The sequence below is a fragment of the Emys orbicularis genome, chromosome 13 (assembly GCF_028017835.1).
Source record: "Emys orbicularis isolate rEmyOrb1 chromosome 13, rEmyOrb1.hap1, whole genome shotgun sequence".
Lineage (NCBI taxonomy): Eukaryota > Metazoa > Chordata > Testudines > Emydidae > Emys > Emys orbicularis.
Genome location: NC_088695.1, coordinates 7,359,219 through 7,377,163, shown reverse-complemented (window position 1 = coordinate 7,377,163; position 17,945 = coordinate 7,359,219). Strand labels below are relative to the sequence as shown.

The following is a 17,945-nucleotide window of genomic DNA, read 5'->3' as shown; positions in this document are numbered from 1 at the left end:
CATTTCACTTCATGAACGGGAAAGTGGTTTGTAGCCCACCCTTCATTGCAGGTTTCTCTTTCTTTCCTGATGGCGGTTCTGTCACATATTTTGATATTAAATGAGTTTGAGAGAAGCTAGCTCAGATTTCCTGAGGACTTCAAAAGACAAATGATCTTTTGCTGAAGTAGTCCTTTCTGATTTTCTTTTCACGTTTCCCTCGCCTCTCTCATGAGATTTTATTCTTCTTTGAACAATGACAATGATCAGTATCTATCAGCAAAAGCACTGAGCGCGAGTGCTGGATACGCACTCCAAGGGTTTGTCTCCACTACTCCACGCTCTCCCATTGACCCAGCCTGGGTGTAGACACCACAGTAAGTTGACCCCCAAGCTTTTCCTGTGCTAGTCCAGATAATTTGTAGCTGGGAAGGGATTTATATATATATATTTTTTGATGATGCTAAAAGTTTTGTAACTAACACAACTGAATAATGAGAAGTGAAGCTGGTTTAGCCACTTCAGATGAAAATGGATAAATATATTTTCCTGATTTTTGAGTCTACAGATTCTCTGGGATTTTCCCCCTAGCAGCTAGCTGGAGGATCAGTCTGGGTGCCCCCTGGAGTTGCGCCTTCATGGTGCCGAATATAGGGCCCTGCCGACCCGCCACCCCCTCAGTTCCTTCTTGCTGGCTACTCCGACCGAGGGGTAGGAGGGTGGGTATTGGAATAGCCAGGAGCAACACATCTCCAAGAACATCAGTTACGAGGCGAGTAACTGTTTTCCCTTCTTCGAGTGCTGCTTCACGTCCATTCCAATCAGGTGACTCCCAAGCCCAACTTCAGGTGGTGAGGTCGGAGTTTTCCACTGATTGAAGCATTGCCCTGTTGAAGGCCATGTCGTCTCTGGCCTGCCGGGTGATCGCATAGTGTGCGGCAAAGGTGTGGATGGAGGACCACGTCTCCACTCTGCAGATTTCCCTGCTCCGAAGCACTAGAATGAAGACTCCATCATCTTCATCTGCATGCCCCACTCCTGAGAAAGGGCGACCTGCCAGAGAATTGCAAGAACTGAGGCATTAGTAGGGCCACAAAAGGTATGGGGCATGCCCTGATTTTTAAAGTTTTGTGCAGCTCCGTGCATCATGGTCCTCATCAGTAAGCGAGTCTTTAATGTTCCTCATGTGATTGTCCCTCCCACAACCGGTGGCCAGGCACCATGTAGGGGAGACTCATGATTTTCCCACTGGTGCAAAATGTCCCACATGGAGCTGCGCAAACATTAGCAGCTACGGGAACAGGTGACTGCCAGGGCCTGGGAGGGCAAGAGCTGGGACGTGGCACCCACAGGGCCCTGCTCCATAATTGACTAAAGGTCAGAGCCTTATTGTGAGAGCTCCTGCAACAGGAGGCAAAATCCACTCCCCTTCCATAATTATGCAAGGGTGGGCCGGGCCGTGCTACACTGGGAGGAGGCAGGGGGAGCTCAAAACAGAAGGTGGACTAAAAAAAATCATTTCATCTTTTATAAGAATCTCACGATTTTGGGGGTCATACTCGTGAGAGGCACTGGGACCCCGTCATAGGCACCAACTTTCCCTGGTGGTGGTGGGTGCTTGCGCCCCTCCCGCTCCAACTCGACCCCTTTCCCACCCTGGCCTCACCCCCATTCCAACCCCTTCCCCAAATCCCCGCCCCGGCCCCGCCTCCTCCCCTGAGCGCGCCATGTTCCCCCTCCTCCCAGTCGCGCGAAACAGCAGTTTTGCAGCACACGTGCTGGGAGCTAGGGGGGGAAGTGGGCACGTGGCACACTCAGTGGAGGAGGCAGAGGTGGAGTGGAGGTGAGCTGGGCTGGAGGGTGGGGAGCTACCGGTGGGTGCAGAGCACCCACCAATTTTTCCCTGTGGGTGCTCCAGCCCCTGAGCACCCACGGAGTCACCGCCTATGGACCCCGTCACAAAAGGAAACACCCCGAGAGCAGGGAATCCAAAGAGCTCAGGTTTGAGGGCTGCAGTGTGGGGTGAGTGGGGCAGAGACAGTCTCTCTTGTCCCCACACAGGACACTGCAGTAGATGGGGAGGGGGTGACCAGCAGGAGTCTAGGGTTCTTCATCTCTCTCTGGCCTCAGTGATGGGGGTCGGCTTGGTTCCAAGGCTGCCCTGGTCTGTTGAGATCCCAGGCTCCCTTCTTGCCTGCACCCAACCTCGGCATCTCAGCAATTAAGGAGCCGCTGCCCCCTCCCCCTATCATTTTTGGGGTGTCATTCATGGCCCTTTCGATTTCAGGTCCAGCTTCACACGACGCAGGCCAAGTCTCGTCGCTCTCTGGCTCTGATGCAGCGAGTTCCCAGTTCTCAGCCTCAGGCGTCTGGCTCTGAAGAGCAAACCCTGCCATTTCCCAGCTCTATTCTCCTCGCCTCCCACTCTCTCCTCCTCCTGACGCTGAGGCTTGGTCTGCGCTTGCAACCTATGTCAGTTGTGAAACTCCCCCCCGCTACCCCTTGTTAGGGGGCTTATTCCTTCACCCTCTCACTTTCCTGGTCCTTCTCACAAGAACAGAGAGCAACAATACCCGAAGTCCAAAGGCGCAAACAATTCAATGTTTATTGGGGTGAACTTCCAGCAAGCATTAATCCAGTTTCCTTCCTCAGTGTCCCCCTTCCCAGCTCTGACACCACAGAGCCGTCCCTGTTCCCATTCCCTGTTCCCATTCCCCCCTTAGCAAAACATGATTCCAATTTCCCCACCCCAGTTCCCATCTCCCCTTACTTCCTGATTGACTGCAGACTATATAGTAAAACTTGAGTTCTGCTTAGCTATACCTTAACCAATCGTTTTACTGAAATTTAACTAACCAATCCTAACATACTGTAACATGGTTCTTTAACCAATTATATTCCACCACCTTAATTGGTTTACACCCAACAAAATTAATTATACAGCAGACAGAAACAATTACAGAACCAGACAGAGACCATGCAAATAAACATACAAAACAATACAGAAGCAAGGATTTCACATCCCAGCTATTGATAAGTGAGTTCTTGCCAGACAGGATCCTATCAAACTAAATTTCCTTTTACATCTTCTAGGCTCTTTCCTTTCTCTGGAGGTGATAGGAATATCAGGACAGAATTGTATTCCTAACAGCCCAATAGTTTGGAATGTGAGGATGTGACCGTTCACTTCTCAGCTTATGGCTGCCTCTGCCGCTTAGCCAAAGGCCTTACTTAGCCTAAGAACAGAGCCTCAGACTGTCCCTTACACATACAGAGAGTGATTTTGATTGTCTCTTTTATACCTCTATAACTAGCTAAGTGATAAGAATACACCTACATTCTTAAAGTAATAGGCCTTTGCAGACAGGCCTGAATATCTATATCCTAACACCCCTCCCAAGCGACGCAGCTGTACCAACCTAACTTCTGGTGCAGACAGCACTATGGCAACAGGAGGGCTTCTCCTGTCTCCTCTTGGGGAGGTGGATTACCTACACCGGTGGGAGAAGAGAACCTCCCCCATTGGTTTGTGTAGATCCTCTTTGAAGCACTACAGCGGCATCAGTTCAGCTGGGCCGCAGCAGCCTTTGAAGGGAAGATGGGCCCTAAGTCACATCACTGCAGGGATCAGGCAGTGATTTCATTCCCCGTTTCCATCTCTGCCTCTCGGAGTGTGACTCGAGCTGGCACCCTCAGTGTCTGTGCTGAGACATACTGACCTTGGTCATTGTTCAAATAAAACTAAACTCACATCCCAAAGGGCAGAAAAGAGGTAAAATAAAATAAAAAAGGATGATTCCGACACATGAACATTTCTCTCGTTAACTCCTCAATACATCTGAGCTAAACTCCACTAATATCAAAGTATGTGACAAAACAGCTTTCTGGAATAGAGGCAAACCCACAATGCAGGGTGGGCTATAAAACGCTTTCATGTTTATAAAGTGAAATCCCAGAGAATATGAAGACTCAAAATCAGGAAAATAAATGTACCTGTTTTCTTCAAAGGTGGCTAAACCTGCTTTACTTCCTGCGTAATAATTTGGTTGTATTAATTACAAAAGATTTAGCAGCAGCAGCATAAAAGAAAGGAAAGAAACAAAAAAACCCAACTCCGCCCCTTCCCTGGCCTGGCCCCGCCCCCATTCCAACCCCTTCCCCAAAGTCCTTGCCCCAACTCCGCCCCCTCCCTGCCCCTGATGCTGAGGCTTGGTCTGCGCTCGCAACCTATGTCAGTTGTGAAACTCCCCCCTGCCAAGCGACGCAGCTGTACCAACCTAACTTCTGGTGCAGACAGCACTATGGCAACAGAAGGGCTTCTCCCATCCATGTAGCTCCCTTCCCATCTACAAATGATCTAGACAACCACAGAAAAAGTCTGGAAGCCATTTTACCAACAGATGGAAACAGATCAGAAAGCTCAAACTGTGCTTTGAGGTTCATTTGCATTCCTCCCTTCCCCTCCCTCACAGGTCTGTGACAATTTCTTTTTACAGCCCTCAGAAGTCTGATTTAGGATCATAGAAATCAAAACTGATTGCTAAGCATGGAGAGCCAGGGGCAGTGTGGTAAGTGACATCTTGGGAGACAGAGGGGTAGAATGGGGACCAGATAAAACTTTCCATTGCTTGGACAGAGGCTGCTGTGTTGAGAGTGGAGGGAAGGAGGGAAACCGTCGGACTCACCCCATCACCCTGAAATAGCACAGAAGCTAAAACACCACATTTTACCGTCTCTGCTCCAACTTTTTTACCATCTGTTTAGTTCTGCTTCATAAGCAAAAATATGCACAAACACGCAATGCTTTTCAGCACAGCCTGAAGTAATTTGAGACCATCTGGGAATGAGACAATCCGGCCCCAAAGGGAGAACTCAGTGATTAGCAATCACTCTACTAATGGGGGGATCAGAACAGATAATATACTCGGAGTCAGTGTGACTAGTAAGAGTGAGTAGTAAGAGTGTTGGAGAGTCAGGGGAGATGTGCTGGCTAATCCTGACCATTCTCCCACCATAGACAGACGCTCGGTGGCTGATGCTGCAGAGGCAGAGATGGGATCTCCAGGACACCCACAAAAGGCCCTGTGGGAATCAGCCCCTCTCAGTGGTGCTGTCTGAATGCAGGTGGGGGGAGGGCAGAGAGAAGGGGCAGAGGGGGTGAGTGAGGAGAGGCAGCACCTCTCTACCCCTGTGCTCTCCCTCGCCTCTTATCCCATGATCCCCCAAACACTCGATACCTCAGCACCCAGCTCCCCCTGCTTCCCCAGCTCCACCAGCCTCAACCATTCAATCCCCAGTTTCCTCCCCATCACCCTGGTCCCTCAATATTTGATCCCCCAGAGCCCATCACCCTGGGGGATTTGGGGAGTGGAGGAGTTACCAGCCCCCAGAGACACTCCCCCTGCAGAGAACAGCTCCAGGTAAGTGGGGGAGCCCAGCCCAGGGGCTAGTGGAAGATGGAGGGTGGGGACAGGTGTCTAGAGTGAAGGTGGGGCCTGGCCCAAGTGTCCTTCTCCTCATCTCCATGGCAACTTCAGCCAGGCAGAGGGAGCGGCTGGAAGAGTTTCTCTCTCTCCCTTTGCCCACCTGTGGCCCATCACCTCAGCAGCCAGGGCTGCAGCAGGGAGGAGGGGCTTATCGGGGCTTCTCATCCTCTGCCTGGGGTTTGCTTAGATCAGGCAGAGCCAGAGGGTCACTGACCAGCTGATTCTCGGCTGCTGCTGGATCCTCACCCCAGCGATGGGCAGCTGGATCCTTGGGAGCCAAAAGCTCCTGATGTGTGTGGGAATGAGGAAATGGGTTTGTCACCATGCCCAGCCCTCGTCAGGGCCTTGAGAGAATTCCCCTGCTGTGTGGAGGAGTCTCTGATGGACAGTATGGAGTTAGCTCCACTTGGAGCATTTTCCACACTTAGACCCTCACAGAGGTTTCTTCCCTGGGTGGATTTGCAGGTGCCTGATACTCCAGGAGCACCAAATGAAGCTTCCCTGATGTTCATGTCTCTCTGTTGTGTTGGGCCACTGATGAGTGAGCTCCGATTAAATCTTTTTCTGCAGTGAAGCTATTCCTAGCTTCTCTCACATCTTTGTGGATTCTCTGATGTTTAATGAGGTGTGATCGCTGAATGAAGCTTTTCACACAGTGCAAGCACTTATGGGATCTCTCTCCAGTGTGGGTTACCTGATGTGTAATCAGGCATGATCTTTGTGTGAAACTTTTCCCACACTCCAAGCACTTGTGGGGTCTCTCTCCTGTGGGATTCTCTGATGGAAAACAAGGGCTGATCTGTTTCTGAAACTTTTACCACAGTCTAAGCACTTATGGGGTCTTTCTCTTGTGTGGATCCTCTGATGTGTTATGAGGGCAGACTTCTACCTGAAACATTTCCCATAGTTGAGGCAATTCTGAGGTTTGTCTCTGGTATGAATTCTGTGATGTCCAATAAGGTGAGAGCTTCCAGTGAAACTTTTCCCACACTCAAGGCATTTATAGGGTCTTTCTCCTGTGTGGATTTTCTGATGTATTGTAAGGGCTGATTTCCAACAGAAACCATTCCCAAAGTCAAGGCATTTATCTGGTCTCTCTCCTGTGTGGATTCTCCGATGGTTAGTAAAGTTTGTACTGTTACTGAAGCTTTTCCCACATGCCAAGCATTTATAAGGTCTCTCTCCTGTGTGGATTGCCTGATGTGTAAGAAGCCCTGATCTCCACATGAAACTTTCCCCACAGTCCAAACACTTATGGGGTCTGCTTTCTGTGTGCATTGTATGATGTCTAATACGGTGTAATCTCTGTTTGAAGCTTTTCCCACAGTCCAAGCACTTATGGGGTCTCTCTCCTGTGTGGCTTATCTGATGTGTAATTAGTGCTGACTTCCAAATGAAACATTTCCTGCAACCAGGCATTGATCATGTTTCTCTCCCATGTGGCTTCTCCCATGGTTATTAAGGTCTGAGGGGTTATTGAAGATTTTCCCATGGTCCAAGCATTGAAGGGGTTTCTCTCCAGTATGGATTGTCCGAAGTGTCGCAAGCTGTGATCTTACAATGAATCCTTTTCCACAGTTGAGGCACTGATAGGGTTTCTCCTCCTTGGGGTTTATCTGCTGGGCTGTGCGATCCTTGTCTCCTCCCCCACAGTTAATAGATTTGTCCACTTTCTTCCTGGGGTGCTTCCCAGCAGCCTCTCTGACCTGTGCCAATTTCCCCAGGCTTCTTCGTGTTCGAAGCACTGGGAAAAATTCCCTTCAGCTCTTCCCACAAATGTCCCCTGTGGTTCCACTTTCCCAGGGACTTCCTCGTTATGATTCCCTTCCTCCTTCTCACTCATTGCCTCATCACCTGCTGGGAGAGAGACACGCTTATCACTGTGCATATTTATTGGTTTCTCCTAAAGATAATTAAGTATTTTAGGAAAAAGTGTCAGAGCAGCCACCAGTGAGAGTTGCTGGCCACACTCTGAGGCCACCAAAAATGTGGTCGTGAGAATCCCTGGGCTAGATGCTCATGATGGGCCCTTCTGACCTTAGAGCCTGTGAGTCTAGCAGAAGCCAGACACAGAGATGCTGCAGCAGGATTGGCTGTAAGTGTGTATTTGGGTATTCCTCAACTTGGTGGATAATGTATTGCATCCTTTGGGATTGATGGAACTTTTTAATATGATGAATAAGATTTTTAGTAAGCCCCATCATGTTTAACTGGGCTGCGTTGCTTTAAGAGAGCTGTGCTTTGGCTTCTGTGTAGCCAGTAAGGTATTGTGGAAGCTGTTTTGTTGCTGGCTTGGTGAATCTAAGGGTATGTCTACACTACAAAATTAGGTCAATTTTATAGAAGTCGATTTTTTGGAAGCCATTTTATACAGTTGATTGTGTGTATCCCCACTAAGTGCATTAAGTTAGCGGAGTGCGGCCACAGTACCATGGCTAGCATCGACTCTCAGAGCGGTGCACTGTGGGTAGCTATCCCACAGTCCCCCCAGTCTCCACTGCCCATTGGAATTCTGGGTTAAGATCCCAATGTCTGATGGGGCAAAAACATTGTCGTGGATGGTTTTGGGTACATGTTGTCAGTCTCCCCTCCCTCCCTCCCTCCCTCCCTCCGTGTAAGTGTAAGCAATGGCAAACAATCATTTCGCACCCTTTTTTCATGGATAACCCACGCAGACGCCATAGCACTGCAAGCATGGAGCCCATTGAGATCACCGCAGAAGTTGTGAGCATTGTAAACACCTCGCACATTATCCTGTAGTATGTGCAGAACCTGGCGAGGAGGTAACACCAGCGCGATGATGATAGTGATGAGTACATGGACACAGACTTCCCTCAAAGCATGGGATGTGGCGATTGGGACATCATGGCGGCATTGGGGCAGGTTCATACCATGGAACACTGATTCTGGGCCAGGCAAAGAAGCACAGACTGGTGGGACCGCATAGTGTTGCAGGTATGGGATGATTCCCAGTGGCTGCGAAACTTTCGCATGCATAGGGCCACTTTCATGGAACTTTGTGATTTGCTTCTCCCGCCCTGAAGCACAAGAATACCAAGATGAGAGCAGCCCTCACAGTGCAGAAGCAACTGGCGATAGCCCTGTGGAAGCTTGCAACGCCTGACAGCTACTGGGGGGGAGGGATAGCTCAGTGGTTTGAGTATTGGCCTGCTAAACCCAGGGTTGTGAGTTCAATCCTTGAGGGGGCCATATAGGGATCTGGGGCAAAAATCTGTCTGGGGATTGGTCCTGCTTTGAGCAGGGGTTTGGACTAGATGACCTCCTGAGGTCCCTTCCAACCCTGATATTCTATAATACCGGCCAGTCGGGAATCAATTTGGAGTGGGCAAATCTACTGTGGGGGCTGCTGTGGTCCAAGTAGCCAACACAATCACTAACCTTCTGCTATCAAGGTTAGTGACTCTGGGAAATGTGCAGGTCATAGTGGATGGCTTTGCTGCAATGGGATTCCCTAACTGTGGTGGGGCGATAGACGGAACGCATATCCCTATCTTGGGACTGGACCAACTTGGCAACCAGTATGTAAACCGTAAGGGTACTTTTCAATGGTGCTGAAAGCACTGGTGGATCACAAGGGACATTTCACGGACATCAACGTGGGATGGCTGGGAAAGGTGCATGACGCTCGCATCTTCAGGAACTCTGGTCTGTTTGAACAGCTGCAGGAAGGGACTTACTTCTCAGACCAGAAAATAACTGTTGGGGATGTTGAAATGCCTACAGTTATCCTTGGGGACCCAGCTTACCCCTTAATGCCATGGCTCATGAAGCCATACACAGGCACCCTGGACAGTAATAAGGAGCAGTTCAACTATAGGCTGAGCAAGTGCAGAATGGTGGTAGAATGTGCATTTGGATGTTTAAAAGCTCACTGGTGCTGTTTGCTGACTAGGTTAGACCTCAGCGAAACCAATATTCCCATTGTTATTGCTGTTTGCTGTGTGCTCCATAATAGATGTGAGAATAAGGGGGAGACATTTATGGCAGGGTGGGAGGTTGAGGCAAATCGCCTGGAGGCCCATTTCTCACAGCCAGACACCAGGGCAATTAGAAGAGCACAGCTGGGCATGCTGCACATCAGAGAAGCTTTGAAAACCAGTTTCATGACTGGCCAGTCACAATAAAGTCACTATCATTTCAAAACCATGTATTCTTTATTAATTGATTAAAAAATAGGGAGATAACTCACAAAGTAGCCCGGGTGGAGTGGGGTGGGGGAGGAGAGAAGCACCACGTGGGGTGGGGGAAGAGGGGAGGAGGGACGGACAAGGCCACACTACAAATCAAAACTGATTGAATGCCAACCTTCTGTTTCTTGGGCAATCCTCTGAGGTGGAGTGGCTGGATGCCTGGAGCCTCCCCCGCCCCCGTTCTTGGGCATCTGGGTGAGGAGGATATGGAACTTGGGGAGGAGGGCAGGTGGTTATACAGGGGCTGCAGCGGCGGTCTGTGCTCTTGCTGCCTTTCCCGCATCAGCTCCACCAGACACCTGAGAATGTCCATTTGCTCCCCCGTTAGCTTGAGCATCGCATCCTGCCTCCTCTCATTGCGCTCACTTAACTCCGGCTTCATGGTCCAGGAGCACGCCTTCGGAGGGTATGGCTCCAGGGTGATGAAAAGTTCCTGGCTGCCGGGGAGAACAGATTCTCCGCTTGCCTGCTGTGTACTCTCCTGCTCCTCCTCATCCACAAAATCCTCCTCCCTTTTGTGTGAGGCTCCCCCCTTGCAGGTGTCCACGGACAGTGGTGGGGTAGTGGTAGGGTCGTCCCCCCCTAGAATTTCATGCAGGTGATCAAAGTAGCGGCATGTATGGGGCTCTGACCTGGAGCGACCGTGTACCTCCTTTGTTCTTTGGTAGGCTTGTCTGAGCTCCTTAACTTTCACGCGGCACTGCTGTGTGTCCCTGGTGTAGCCTGTCCACCATGCCCTGTGTGATTTTGGCATATATATCAGCATTTCGTCTTTTTGAACGGAGTTCTGCCTGCACAGATTCTTCTCCCCATACAGCGATCAGATCCAGTGTCTCCCATTCAGTCCATGCTGGAGCTCGATTGCGATTCTGGGACTGAATGGTCACCTTTGCTGCTGAGCTCGCCACGCTGGCAAAACAGGAAATGAAATTCAAAAGTTCACGGGGCTTTTCCTGTGTACCTGGTTAGTGCATCTGAGTTGAAAGTGCTGTCCAGAGCGGTCACAATGGAGCACTCTGGGATAGCTCCCAGAGGCCAATACCGTCGAATTGCGTCTACATTACCCCAAATTCGACCCAGCAAGGTCGATTTTAGCGCTAATCCCCATGCTGGGGAGAAGTACAGAAGTCGATTTTAAGAGCCCTTTAAGTTGACAAAACAAGGTTGGTCATGAGGACGGATGGAGCATTAAATCGACCTACCACTGCTAAATTCGACCTAACCCCGTAGTGTAGACCAGGGCTAAGTATTGGAATATCCACCAGTTTTGAGGATGGTCGGCTCCATTCTTTGCAGTTTGCCCTAGTTGAGCAATCTCAGTGTGGCCCCCCAGGACCCTGGTCACAACTTCATAAATGCCTGGCCTGTGGGGAAAGTTTCATTCCGTGGTCGTGGCTCCCAATCCCCTGTGGACGGGGGGGATGTCCTGCATTTCCCCAGCCCACGGTGTCGGCGGGGGGGGAATCCCATGCTGCTCCGCAGACACTTTGGGTGGTGGAGAAACACCCCCGCAGCTCGCAAGCTGCCACCAATGGAGGTGGGGAGTCCTCCAATGGTCTCCAGTCCTCGCAGGCCCACGGCTCCCCACTCTTCCCGGGCGCTGGGGAATGACCTGCGGTTCCCCACTGCCCACGGGCATTGGGGGATCCATCTCAGTTCCCCAGTCGCCATGCGTGCTTGGGACCACTGGAGTTCCCAATGGCCTGCGGGATCCAGGGGGAATCCTGAGTAGCTCCCTAGGAGCCGGGGGCATGGGGGAATTTCTCTGGGGCAGGAAGGAAATGACTCCCCAGTCCCCATGAGTGCAGGGGGGAAATCCCGTTCCTCCCCAGTCCCACCTGGGCTTTGGGGAGTTCCCTTCAGCTCCCCAGGCCCTGCGGATGGGGATGCCCAGTGGCTCCCCATTTCCTTTTGAACAGACCAAACCTGCTTTACTCAGGGGATCTGCGGGAATTCCCCCCAGGCTGGGGAGCTGTGGGGGTTACCCTGCCACCCGGGGAGGGTAAGCATGGGCCCTGGGGAGCTCCGGGAGATCCCGTGCAGACTGGGGAGCTGCAGGAGAATGCCCCTGCCGGCAATGGCTGGGGAGTCACGGGGCATTCGCCCATGCCCAGAGCTCCAGGGGTCCCCCACCCTTACAGGCGCTGGGCAGTGAGGGGGATTCCCCACCACCCGGGGATTGGGGAACTCTGGGGGATTCCTCCCCAGGCTGGGAGCTGCCCAGGTGCCTGCAGTGGCCAGGGAGCTCCCAGGGTCCCCCTGAATCATGGGGACTGCAGAGCTGCAGGGTATTTCCTCCACTTGCAACCAGTGGGGGGTGCAGAGCCACAGGGTGATCCCCTCTTCCCGCTGCATCTGGGGACCATTTCCCAACCCGGACTTGGTGGCTGGGGAGGTGTGGGGGATTTCTTCCCCACCGGTGGGGACTGGGGAGCCACGGGGTATTCCGCCATGTTATCTGCGACTGCAGAGCCACAGGGGATAATGCAAGGCCCACAGACACTGGGCAGCAGCGAGGGACACCCCGCTCTTGTCTGTGGGGCTAGGAGAACCACGGGGGGATCCCCAATGCCCACAGAGACTGGATTCCCCCACACCCATGGGGAATAGGGAGCGTCAAAAGATTTCCTCCCTGCACCTTGCACTGTGAAGCTGGGGCCAGATTCCCAAGGGGGATTCCCAACCCCATGACCTCTGGAGAGGTTTAAGGGGGATTTCCCCCCATCTGCAGGGCCTGGGGAGTTGCAGGGAACTCCCCAAAGCCCAGGGGGGACTGGGGAGGAACAGGGGATTTCCCCCCTACACTCATGGGAACTGGGGAGCCATTTCCTCCCTGCCCCCGGGGAAATTTCCCAATGCCCCCGGCCCCTAGGGAGCTACTCAGGATTCCCCCCACATCCGTGGGTCCTTGGGAACTCCAGTGATCCCAGGCACGCATGGCGACTGGAGAACTGAGATGGATCCCACAATGCCCGCGGGTAGTGGGCAGGGCCGGCTCTAGGATTTTTGCCGCCCCAAGCAAAAAAAAATTTCACTGCCACCCCGTCCCAGCCCTGGGCTCCTCGCCACACCCCCCTGCTGCCCCAGCCCTGGGCTCTCCCCCCCCCCCCAACACCTCCTGCCGCCCCAGCTCTGGGCTCCCTCATTCCCCGCCACCATTGCCCCCCCCACACACCTCCTGCCGCCCCAGCCCTGGGCTCTCTGCCACCCCCACCTGCACCCTCCTTCTGCCACAGCCCTGGGTCACTGGTAACTCACTCCCACGGCAGGTCATTCAGCAGGAATTTTGGATGTGCACAGAACACAGACAGGATTGGTTCCCATATGGTTACAGAACTGCAGTAAAGTGGAACCATTTTCAGCTTGTGTGATTGGACAATATCTAGATGCATATTATAAGACTGTCCTACATAAATGAGGAAAAGTTGAGGTGCCTTTATTATTCTTTTGTTCCACTCTTTCTTTCTATGGGGAATTTGCCAATGCAATATCACTGTCTTCCTTTTAAACAAACAAACAAACAAACAAACAAACAAACAAACAAACAAACAAACAAAAAAGGCAATGGCTGTTGAAAATAGCAATTCCAGTCCTAATAAACACTGGGAAGCATTTCTTGCTCAATTTTATCCTACTTTTTCTACAGCAAGTTACAGTGGATCAGTATAGGTGATTTGGGAGAAATGAAGTAACAGCTGCCCAAACTGAGCTTGAGCACTCCTGAATTTTGAGGTGTTCAAATCTGGAAGGCAGGTGCTGGGGAGGGGGGGTCTGAGTGGCACGGTAAAGGGGCTGGGGGTTTGGATGGGGCGGAGGTTCGGGGGGGGCTGTCAGGAGCAGGGAGAAGGGGGGGATAGATGGGTCAGGGGTTTGGGGGGGCAGTCAGGGGACAGGCAGCGGTTGTATAGGCATGGGACTCCCGGGGGTTTGTCAGGGGACAGGTAGGGGGTGGAGTCCTAAGGGGGAAGTTGGGGGGGTCTCAGGAGGGGTCAGTTGGGGACAAGGAGAAGGGAGGCTTAGATAGGGGGTGGGATCCCAAGGGGCAGGAGTCTCAGGAGGGGGCAATCAGGGGACAAGGAGCAGCAGCGCTTAGATAGGGGGTGGGGTTCTGGGGGGCAGTTAGGGGCAGGGGTCCCGGGAGGGGGTGATCAGGGGACAGGAAGCAGGGGGGGTTGGATGGGTTGGGGTTTCTGCAGGGGGCAGTCAGAGGTAGTGGATGGTGGCAAGGTGGGGCTACCCTCCCTCCCTGTGGAGTGTCCTATTTTTTAATGTTAAAATATGGTATCCCTACCCTTCACAGTGCAGCTCTCCAGTCACAGTAGGCTGCAGCATGAGGTCTCAGCTACGTCACTCTCTCCCCTTCTTTCCTGTTGGTAGTGGCCAAGGGAATGCTGGGAAATGTAGTTCTTTCCCTGCTCTAGGGCTGGGTCTATAGGCAGGGAGCTAACCAAGGAACTACAGCTCCCAGGGCCCCCTGTTGGTTCTCAGCTCCCATGCTGGAATCCTGCCGCCCCTGCAAATGGGCTGCCCCAAGCACGTGCTTGCTTTGCTGGTGCCTAGAGCCGCCCCTGGTAGTGGGGAACCGAAGGGCATTCCCCAGAGCCCGGGAAGAGTGGGGAGCCATGGGCCCGCAAGAACTGGAGACCATTGGCTGACTCCCCCACCTCCGTTGGTGGTGGCTTGCGATCTGCGGGGGGTGTTTCATGATGGCTGAATGAAACTTTTCCCACAGGCAAGGCATTTATGAAGTTGTGACCAGGGTCACACTGAGATTGTGCAATTAGGACAAACTGCGAAGAATGGAGCCGACAATCCTCAAAACTGGTGGCTATTCCAATACTTAGATTCTTCAAGCCAGCAACAAAACAGCTTCTACAATACCTTACTGTTATAGAGAAGCCAAAGCACAGCTCCCTTACAGCAACCCGGCCTTGGGCTCCCTCCCAGGCAGCCCACTTCAACATGATGGGAATTGCTGAAAATCTTATTCACCATATTAAAAAGTTCCACCAATCCCAAAGGATCCTATACATTATCCACCAAGTTAAGGAATACTTCAGTTCTTACCCAAATATACTCTTACAGCCAATTCTTATTAACTCAACTAAGATTTATTAAAAGAAGAAAAGAGAGAGAGTGTGTGTTGGTTAAACAATCATTATACATACAGACATGCATAGAGTCATTCGGCCAGTTTCACTGTAGAGATGGTGCTTTAGAATTGCAAAGAGTCCTTTACAGAATCATTTCCTAGTCCAATGTCCAATTTCAATGTCAGGGCGGTCCAGATAGGACTGCAGATCCCCGTCTTCCGACTCACACTCCCCCCGTATAAAGGTTAGGCAGATCAGAAAAGAAAGGATCATTTTTGCAGCGTCTCAAAAGCACACAGTCCTTGGCTGAACAATAGGCTTTTGAAGTAACTTTCTATTTCCTAAACATCACTGGTAATTAATTACATGGATTAGCATGAGGTGATGCTCCATAAAGCAGTTCATAGACAGTTTACCATAAACTTTCAGGAGACAAACAATGACATTATTACAACCAAGTTTTGTCTAAATGTTAATATTCCCTTTTGATCTCTGAATTCACAGAATACAGCCCTAGACAAGAACTGTTTATTTCCATTGTTAACCTCTAACAAGATACAGCCAAACAAAGACAACTTCAGTTACCATCTTCTTCCATGTCTTTAACAATACAGGTTTACCTCTCGAAGCTCTAGTTTATCTAACGAGGACACACTTTTCTAACCTGTCTCTAAAGGTTGAATCTAGGTCAATTACATGCAATTTCCTTAACACCATCTGTCTCTGTGTCAGAGAAGTTTAGCTCCTGTGTCGATTCTCTCATGTTTAATGAGGTGTGATCTCTGTGTGAAATTTCCCCAGGGTCCAAGCACTTGTGGGGTCTCTCTCCTGTGTGGATTGACTGATGTCTCACAAGGTGTGACCTACACATTAGACCTTTTCCACAGTCTAAGCACTTGTAAGGTCTCTCTCCTGTGTGGATTCTCTGATGTATAACAAGGACTGACCTCCATGTGAAACTTTTCCCACAGTCTAAACACTTATGGGGTCTCTCTCCTGTGTGGATTGACTGATGTCTAACAAGGTCTGACCTACATGTGAAACTTTTCCCACAGTCCACGCACTTGTAAGGTCTCTCTCCTGTGTGGATTCTCTGATGTATAACAAGGACTGACCTCTGTGTGAAACTTTTCCCACAGTCTAAACACTTATGGGGTCTCTCTCCTGTGTGGATTGCCTGATGTCTAACAAGGTCTGACCTCCATGTGAAACTTATCCCACAGTACACGCACTTGTGGGGTCTCTCCCCTGTGTGGCTTAGTTGATGTCTAATTAGTTCTGACTTCCAAATGAAACATTTCCCGCACTCGAGGCATTGAGAGGGTTTCTCTCTTCTGTGGCTTCTCCCATGATTACTCAGGGCTGAGCGATTATTGAAGCTTTCCCCACAGTCCAAGCATTGAAGGGGTTTCTCTCCAGTATGGATTGTCTGATGTGTAACAAGCTGTGGTCTCAGAATGAATCCTTCCCCATACAAGAGGCATTCATAGCGTTTGTCTTCCTTGAAATTTGTCTGCTGGGTTGTGGGATCCTTGTCTCCTCCCCCACATTTAATAGATTCATCCACCTTCTTCCTTGGTTGGTTTCCCCGCTGCCTCTCTGACCTGTGCCAATTTCCACAGGCTTCTTCCTGTTCGAAGCACTGGGAAAAATTCCCTTCTGCTCTTGCCACAAATGTCCTCTGTGGTTCCACTTTCCCAGGGACTTCTTCATGATGATTCCCTTTCTCCTTCTCACTCACTGCCTCATCACCTGCTGGGAGAGAGACAATCCAGACAGGAGTCATTGTGCTGTGGAGAAAGAGGAATAGCACCAAGGGAAAACCCAGCTCACTAAATTTGGGAAGAATCAGTAATTGGATTCTGATTCCACATCCCACACAAACACTCACAGGGAAGGAGAGATAGGAAGGAAACTTCTGCAGCTAACAGGACAGGTGGAAAGCCGTGAGCAATATCTGCTGACTACAGTGCTGCCCTGGGTAAGAGGAGGAAGAACTGAGGGCATTCCTCACACCACATTTTTAGGATTCTCAACTTTTTCTTCATTCCCCAGATGATTTCTGTGTGAGTCCTTACCTGTGTGGTCACCTCTCAGGCTCTCTCTTTCCTCACAGCACTCGAGATCTGGGACCCACGGCTCTTCCCCTCGTTCCAGGCGGGAGATCAGCTCAGGTTTTGGAATGGGGAATCCTGCACAGGGGGTGGAAATCAGACCAGATCAGGGTGCATGAAGGATTGAGAGTGCATCTGTCACAAAGGACATTCTGTGAGTGGAACGTGTCCCTGTGCTCTGCTGGGGAACATGGAACCCAAGAGGACAGGAACGTGGTCGCTGAGCCCTCTTGGGAGAGGCAGACGTCTGGGGAGGGGAGGGGAATTTTTACACTCTCATTAGGTGTTCCCAGGATCTGCGCAGCCTAGGGGCCTTGCTGACTCACACACAGCTCTCGCGTGAAACCTCTGCCTATTTCTAAGCCTTCCCAGTGGCTGGAGCTATTCCCAAGAAGGGAGGTAAATAAGGATCTGATGTGTATGGGAATCAATACAGACAGGACAATGAATGAATTCTGTCCCTTTGAAAGCTGGAGGGGTGGGGATGAGCTAGCATGTCCATTAAGTTTTGACACCGTGTCTCACTGGAGAGGGCACGGAGATGCAAGTCTCTCTCACAGGGCAACTGTTTATTACGCAAAACATTCCCCTCAGATCTAACTGATCAGGGAAGAATCTGACCAGATTTATACATACAAACTCAACGGCTTCTAATAACTGAGGGGATGGGAATCCCTTACCCAGCGAGGTCACAATCTTGTAGTTCTCCTGCATGACGTCCCTGTAGAGGGCTCTCTGAGCGGGGTCCAGCAGAGCCCCCTGCCCCTGGGTGAAATACACAGCCACCTCCTCGAAGGTCACCGGCATCTGAAAGAACAAGAGTCCCCCACTCAGCACCTGCTGCCCCAGTCACAATCCCGCTAGTCACGCGGGAGGAAGAATAAAGAAATGGAAGCTCTGGGAGGGCTAGAATAGCAGAATCCCACCCCCACCCTGCTCAGAGCAGCCAGGAGGCTTCAGGGGGTGGGAGAAGGTGAGAGCTCCTTGTCCCCCCCAGCACACGGAGCAGGGCCGGGTCTTCTCATTTCCCACACACCTGCCAGACACAGGCTGATATGGGAA

General features: G+C 51.2%; 1 protein-coding gene across 1 annotated transcript; it reads right to left on the bottom strand.

Annotated features, from left to right (window-relative positions):
- Nucleotides 1–15,285: 15,285 nt before the first annotated feature.
- On the bottom strand, nucleotides 15,286–17,597 carry LOC135888237 (zinc finger protein 300-like). The gene is made up of 3 exons (XM_065416046.1): nucleotides 17,564–17,597; nucleotides 16,848–16,961; nucleotides 15,286–16,521 (listed from the first exon to the last, which is right to left on the bottom strand). Exons 1-3 carry the CDS (start codon nucleotides 17,595–17,597, stop codon nucleotides 15,458–15,460), a joined length of 1,212 nt encoding a protein of 403 aa, XP_065272118.1. The 3' UTR covers nucleotides 15,286–15,457.
- Between the last annotated feature and the right edge of the window lie 348 nt (nucleotides 17,598–17,945).

Bases quoted from the DNA above. Each gene is read 5' to 3' on its own strand.
- LOC135888237 (XM_065416046.1), bottom strand. From the start codon at position 17,597: ATGCAGGAGAACTACAAGATTGTGACCTCGCTGG. The intron at 16,962-17,563 runs GTAAGGGATTCC...CCCCCTGTGCAG, and splicing joins CAAGATTGTGACCTCGCTGG to GATTCCCCATTCCAAAACCT. The intron at 16,522-16,847 runs GTAAGGACTCAC...CTCTCCCAGCAG, and splicing joins CCTGAGAGGTGACCACACAG to GTGATGAGGCAGTGAGTGAG.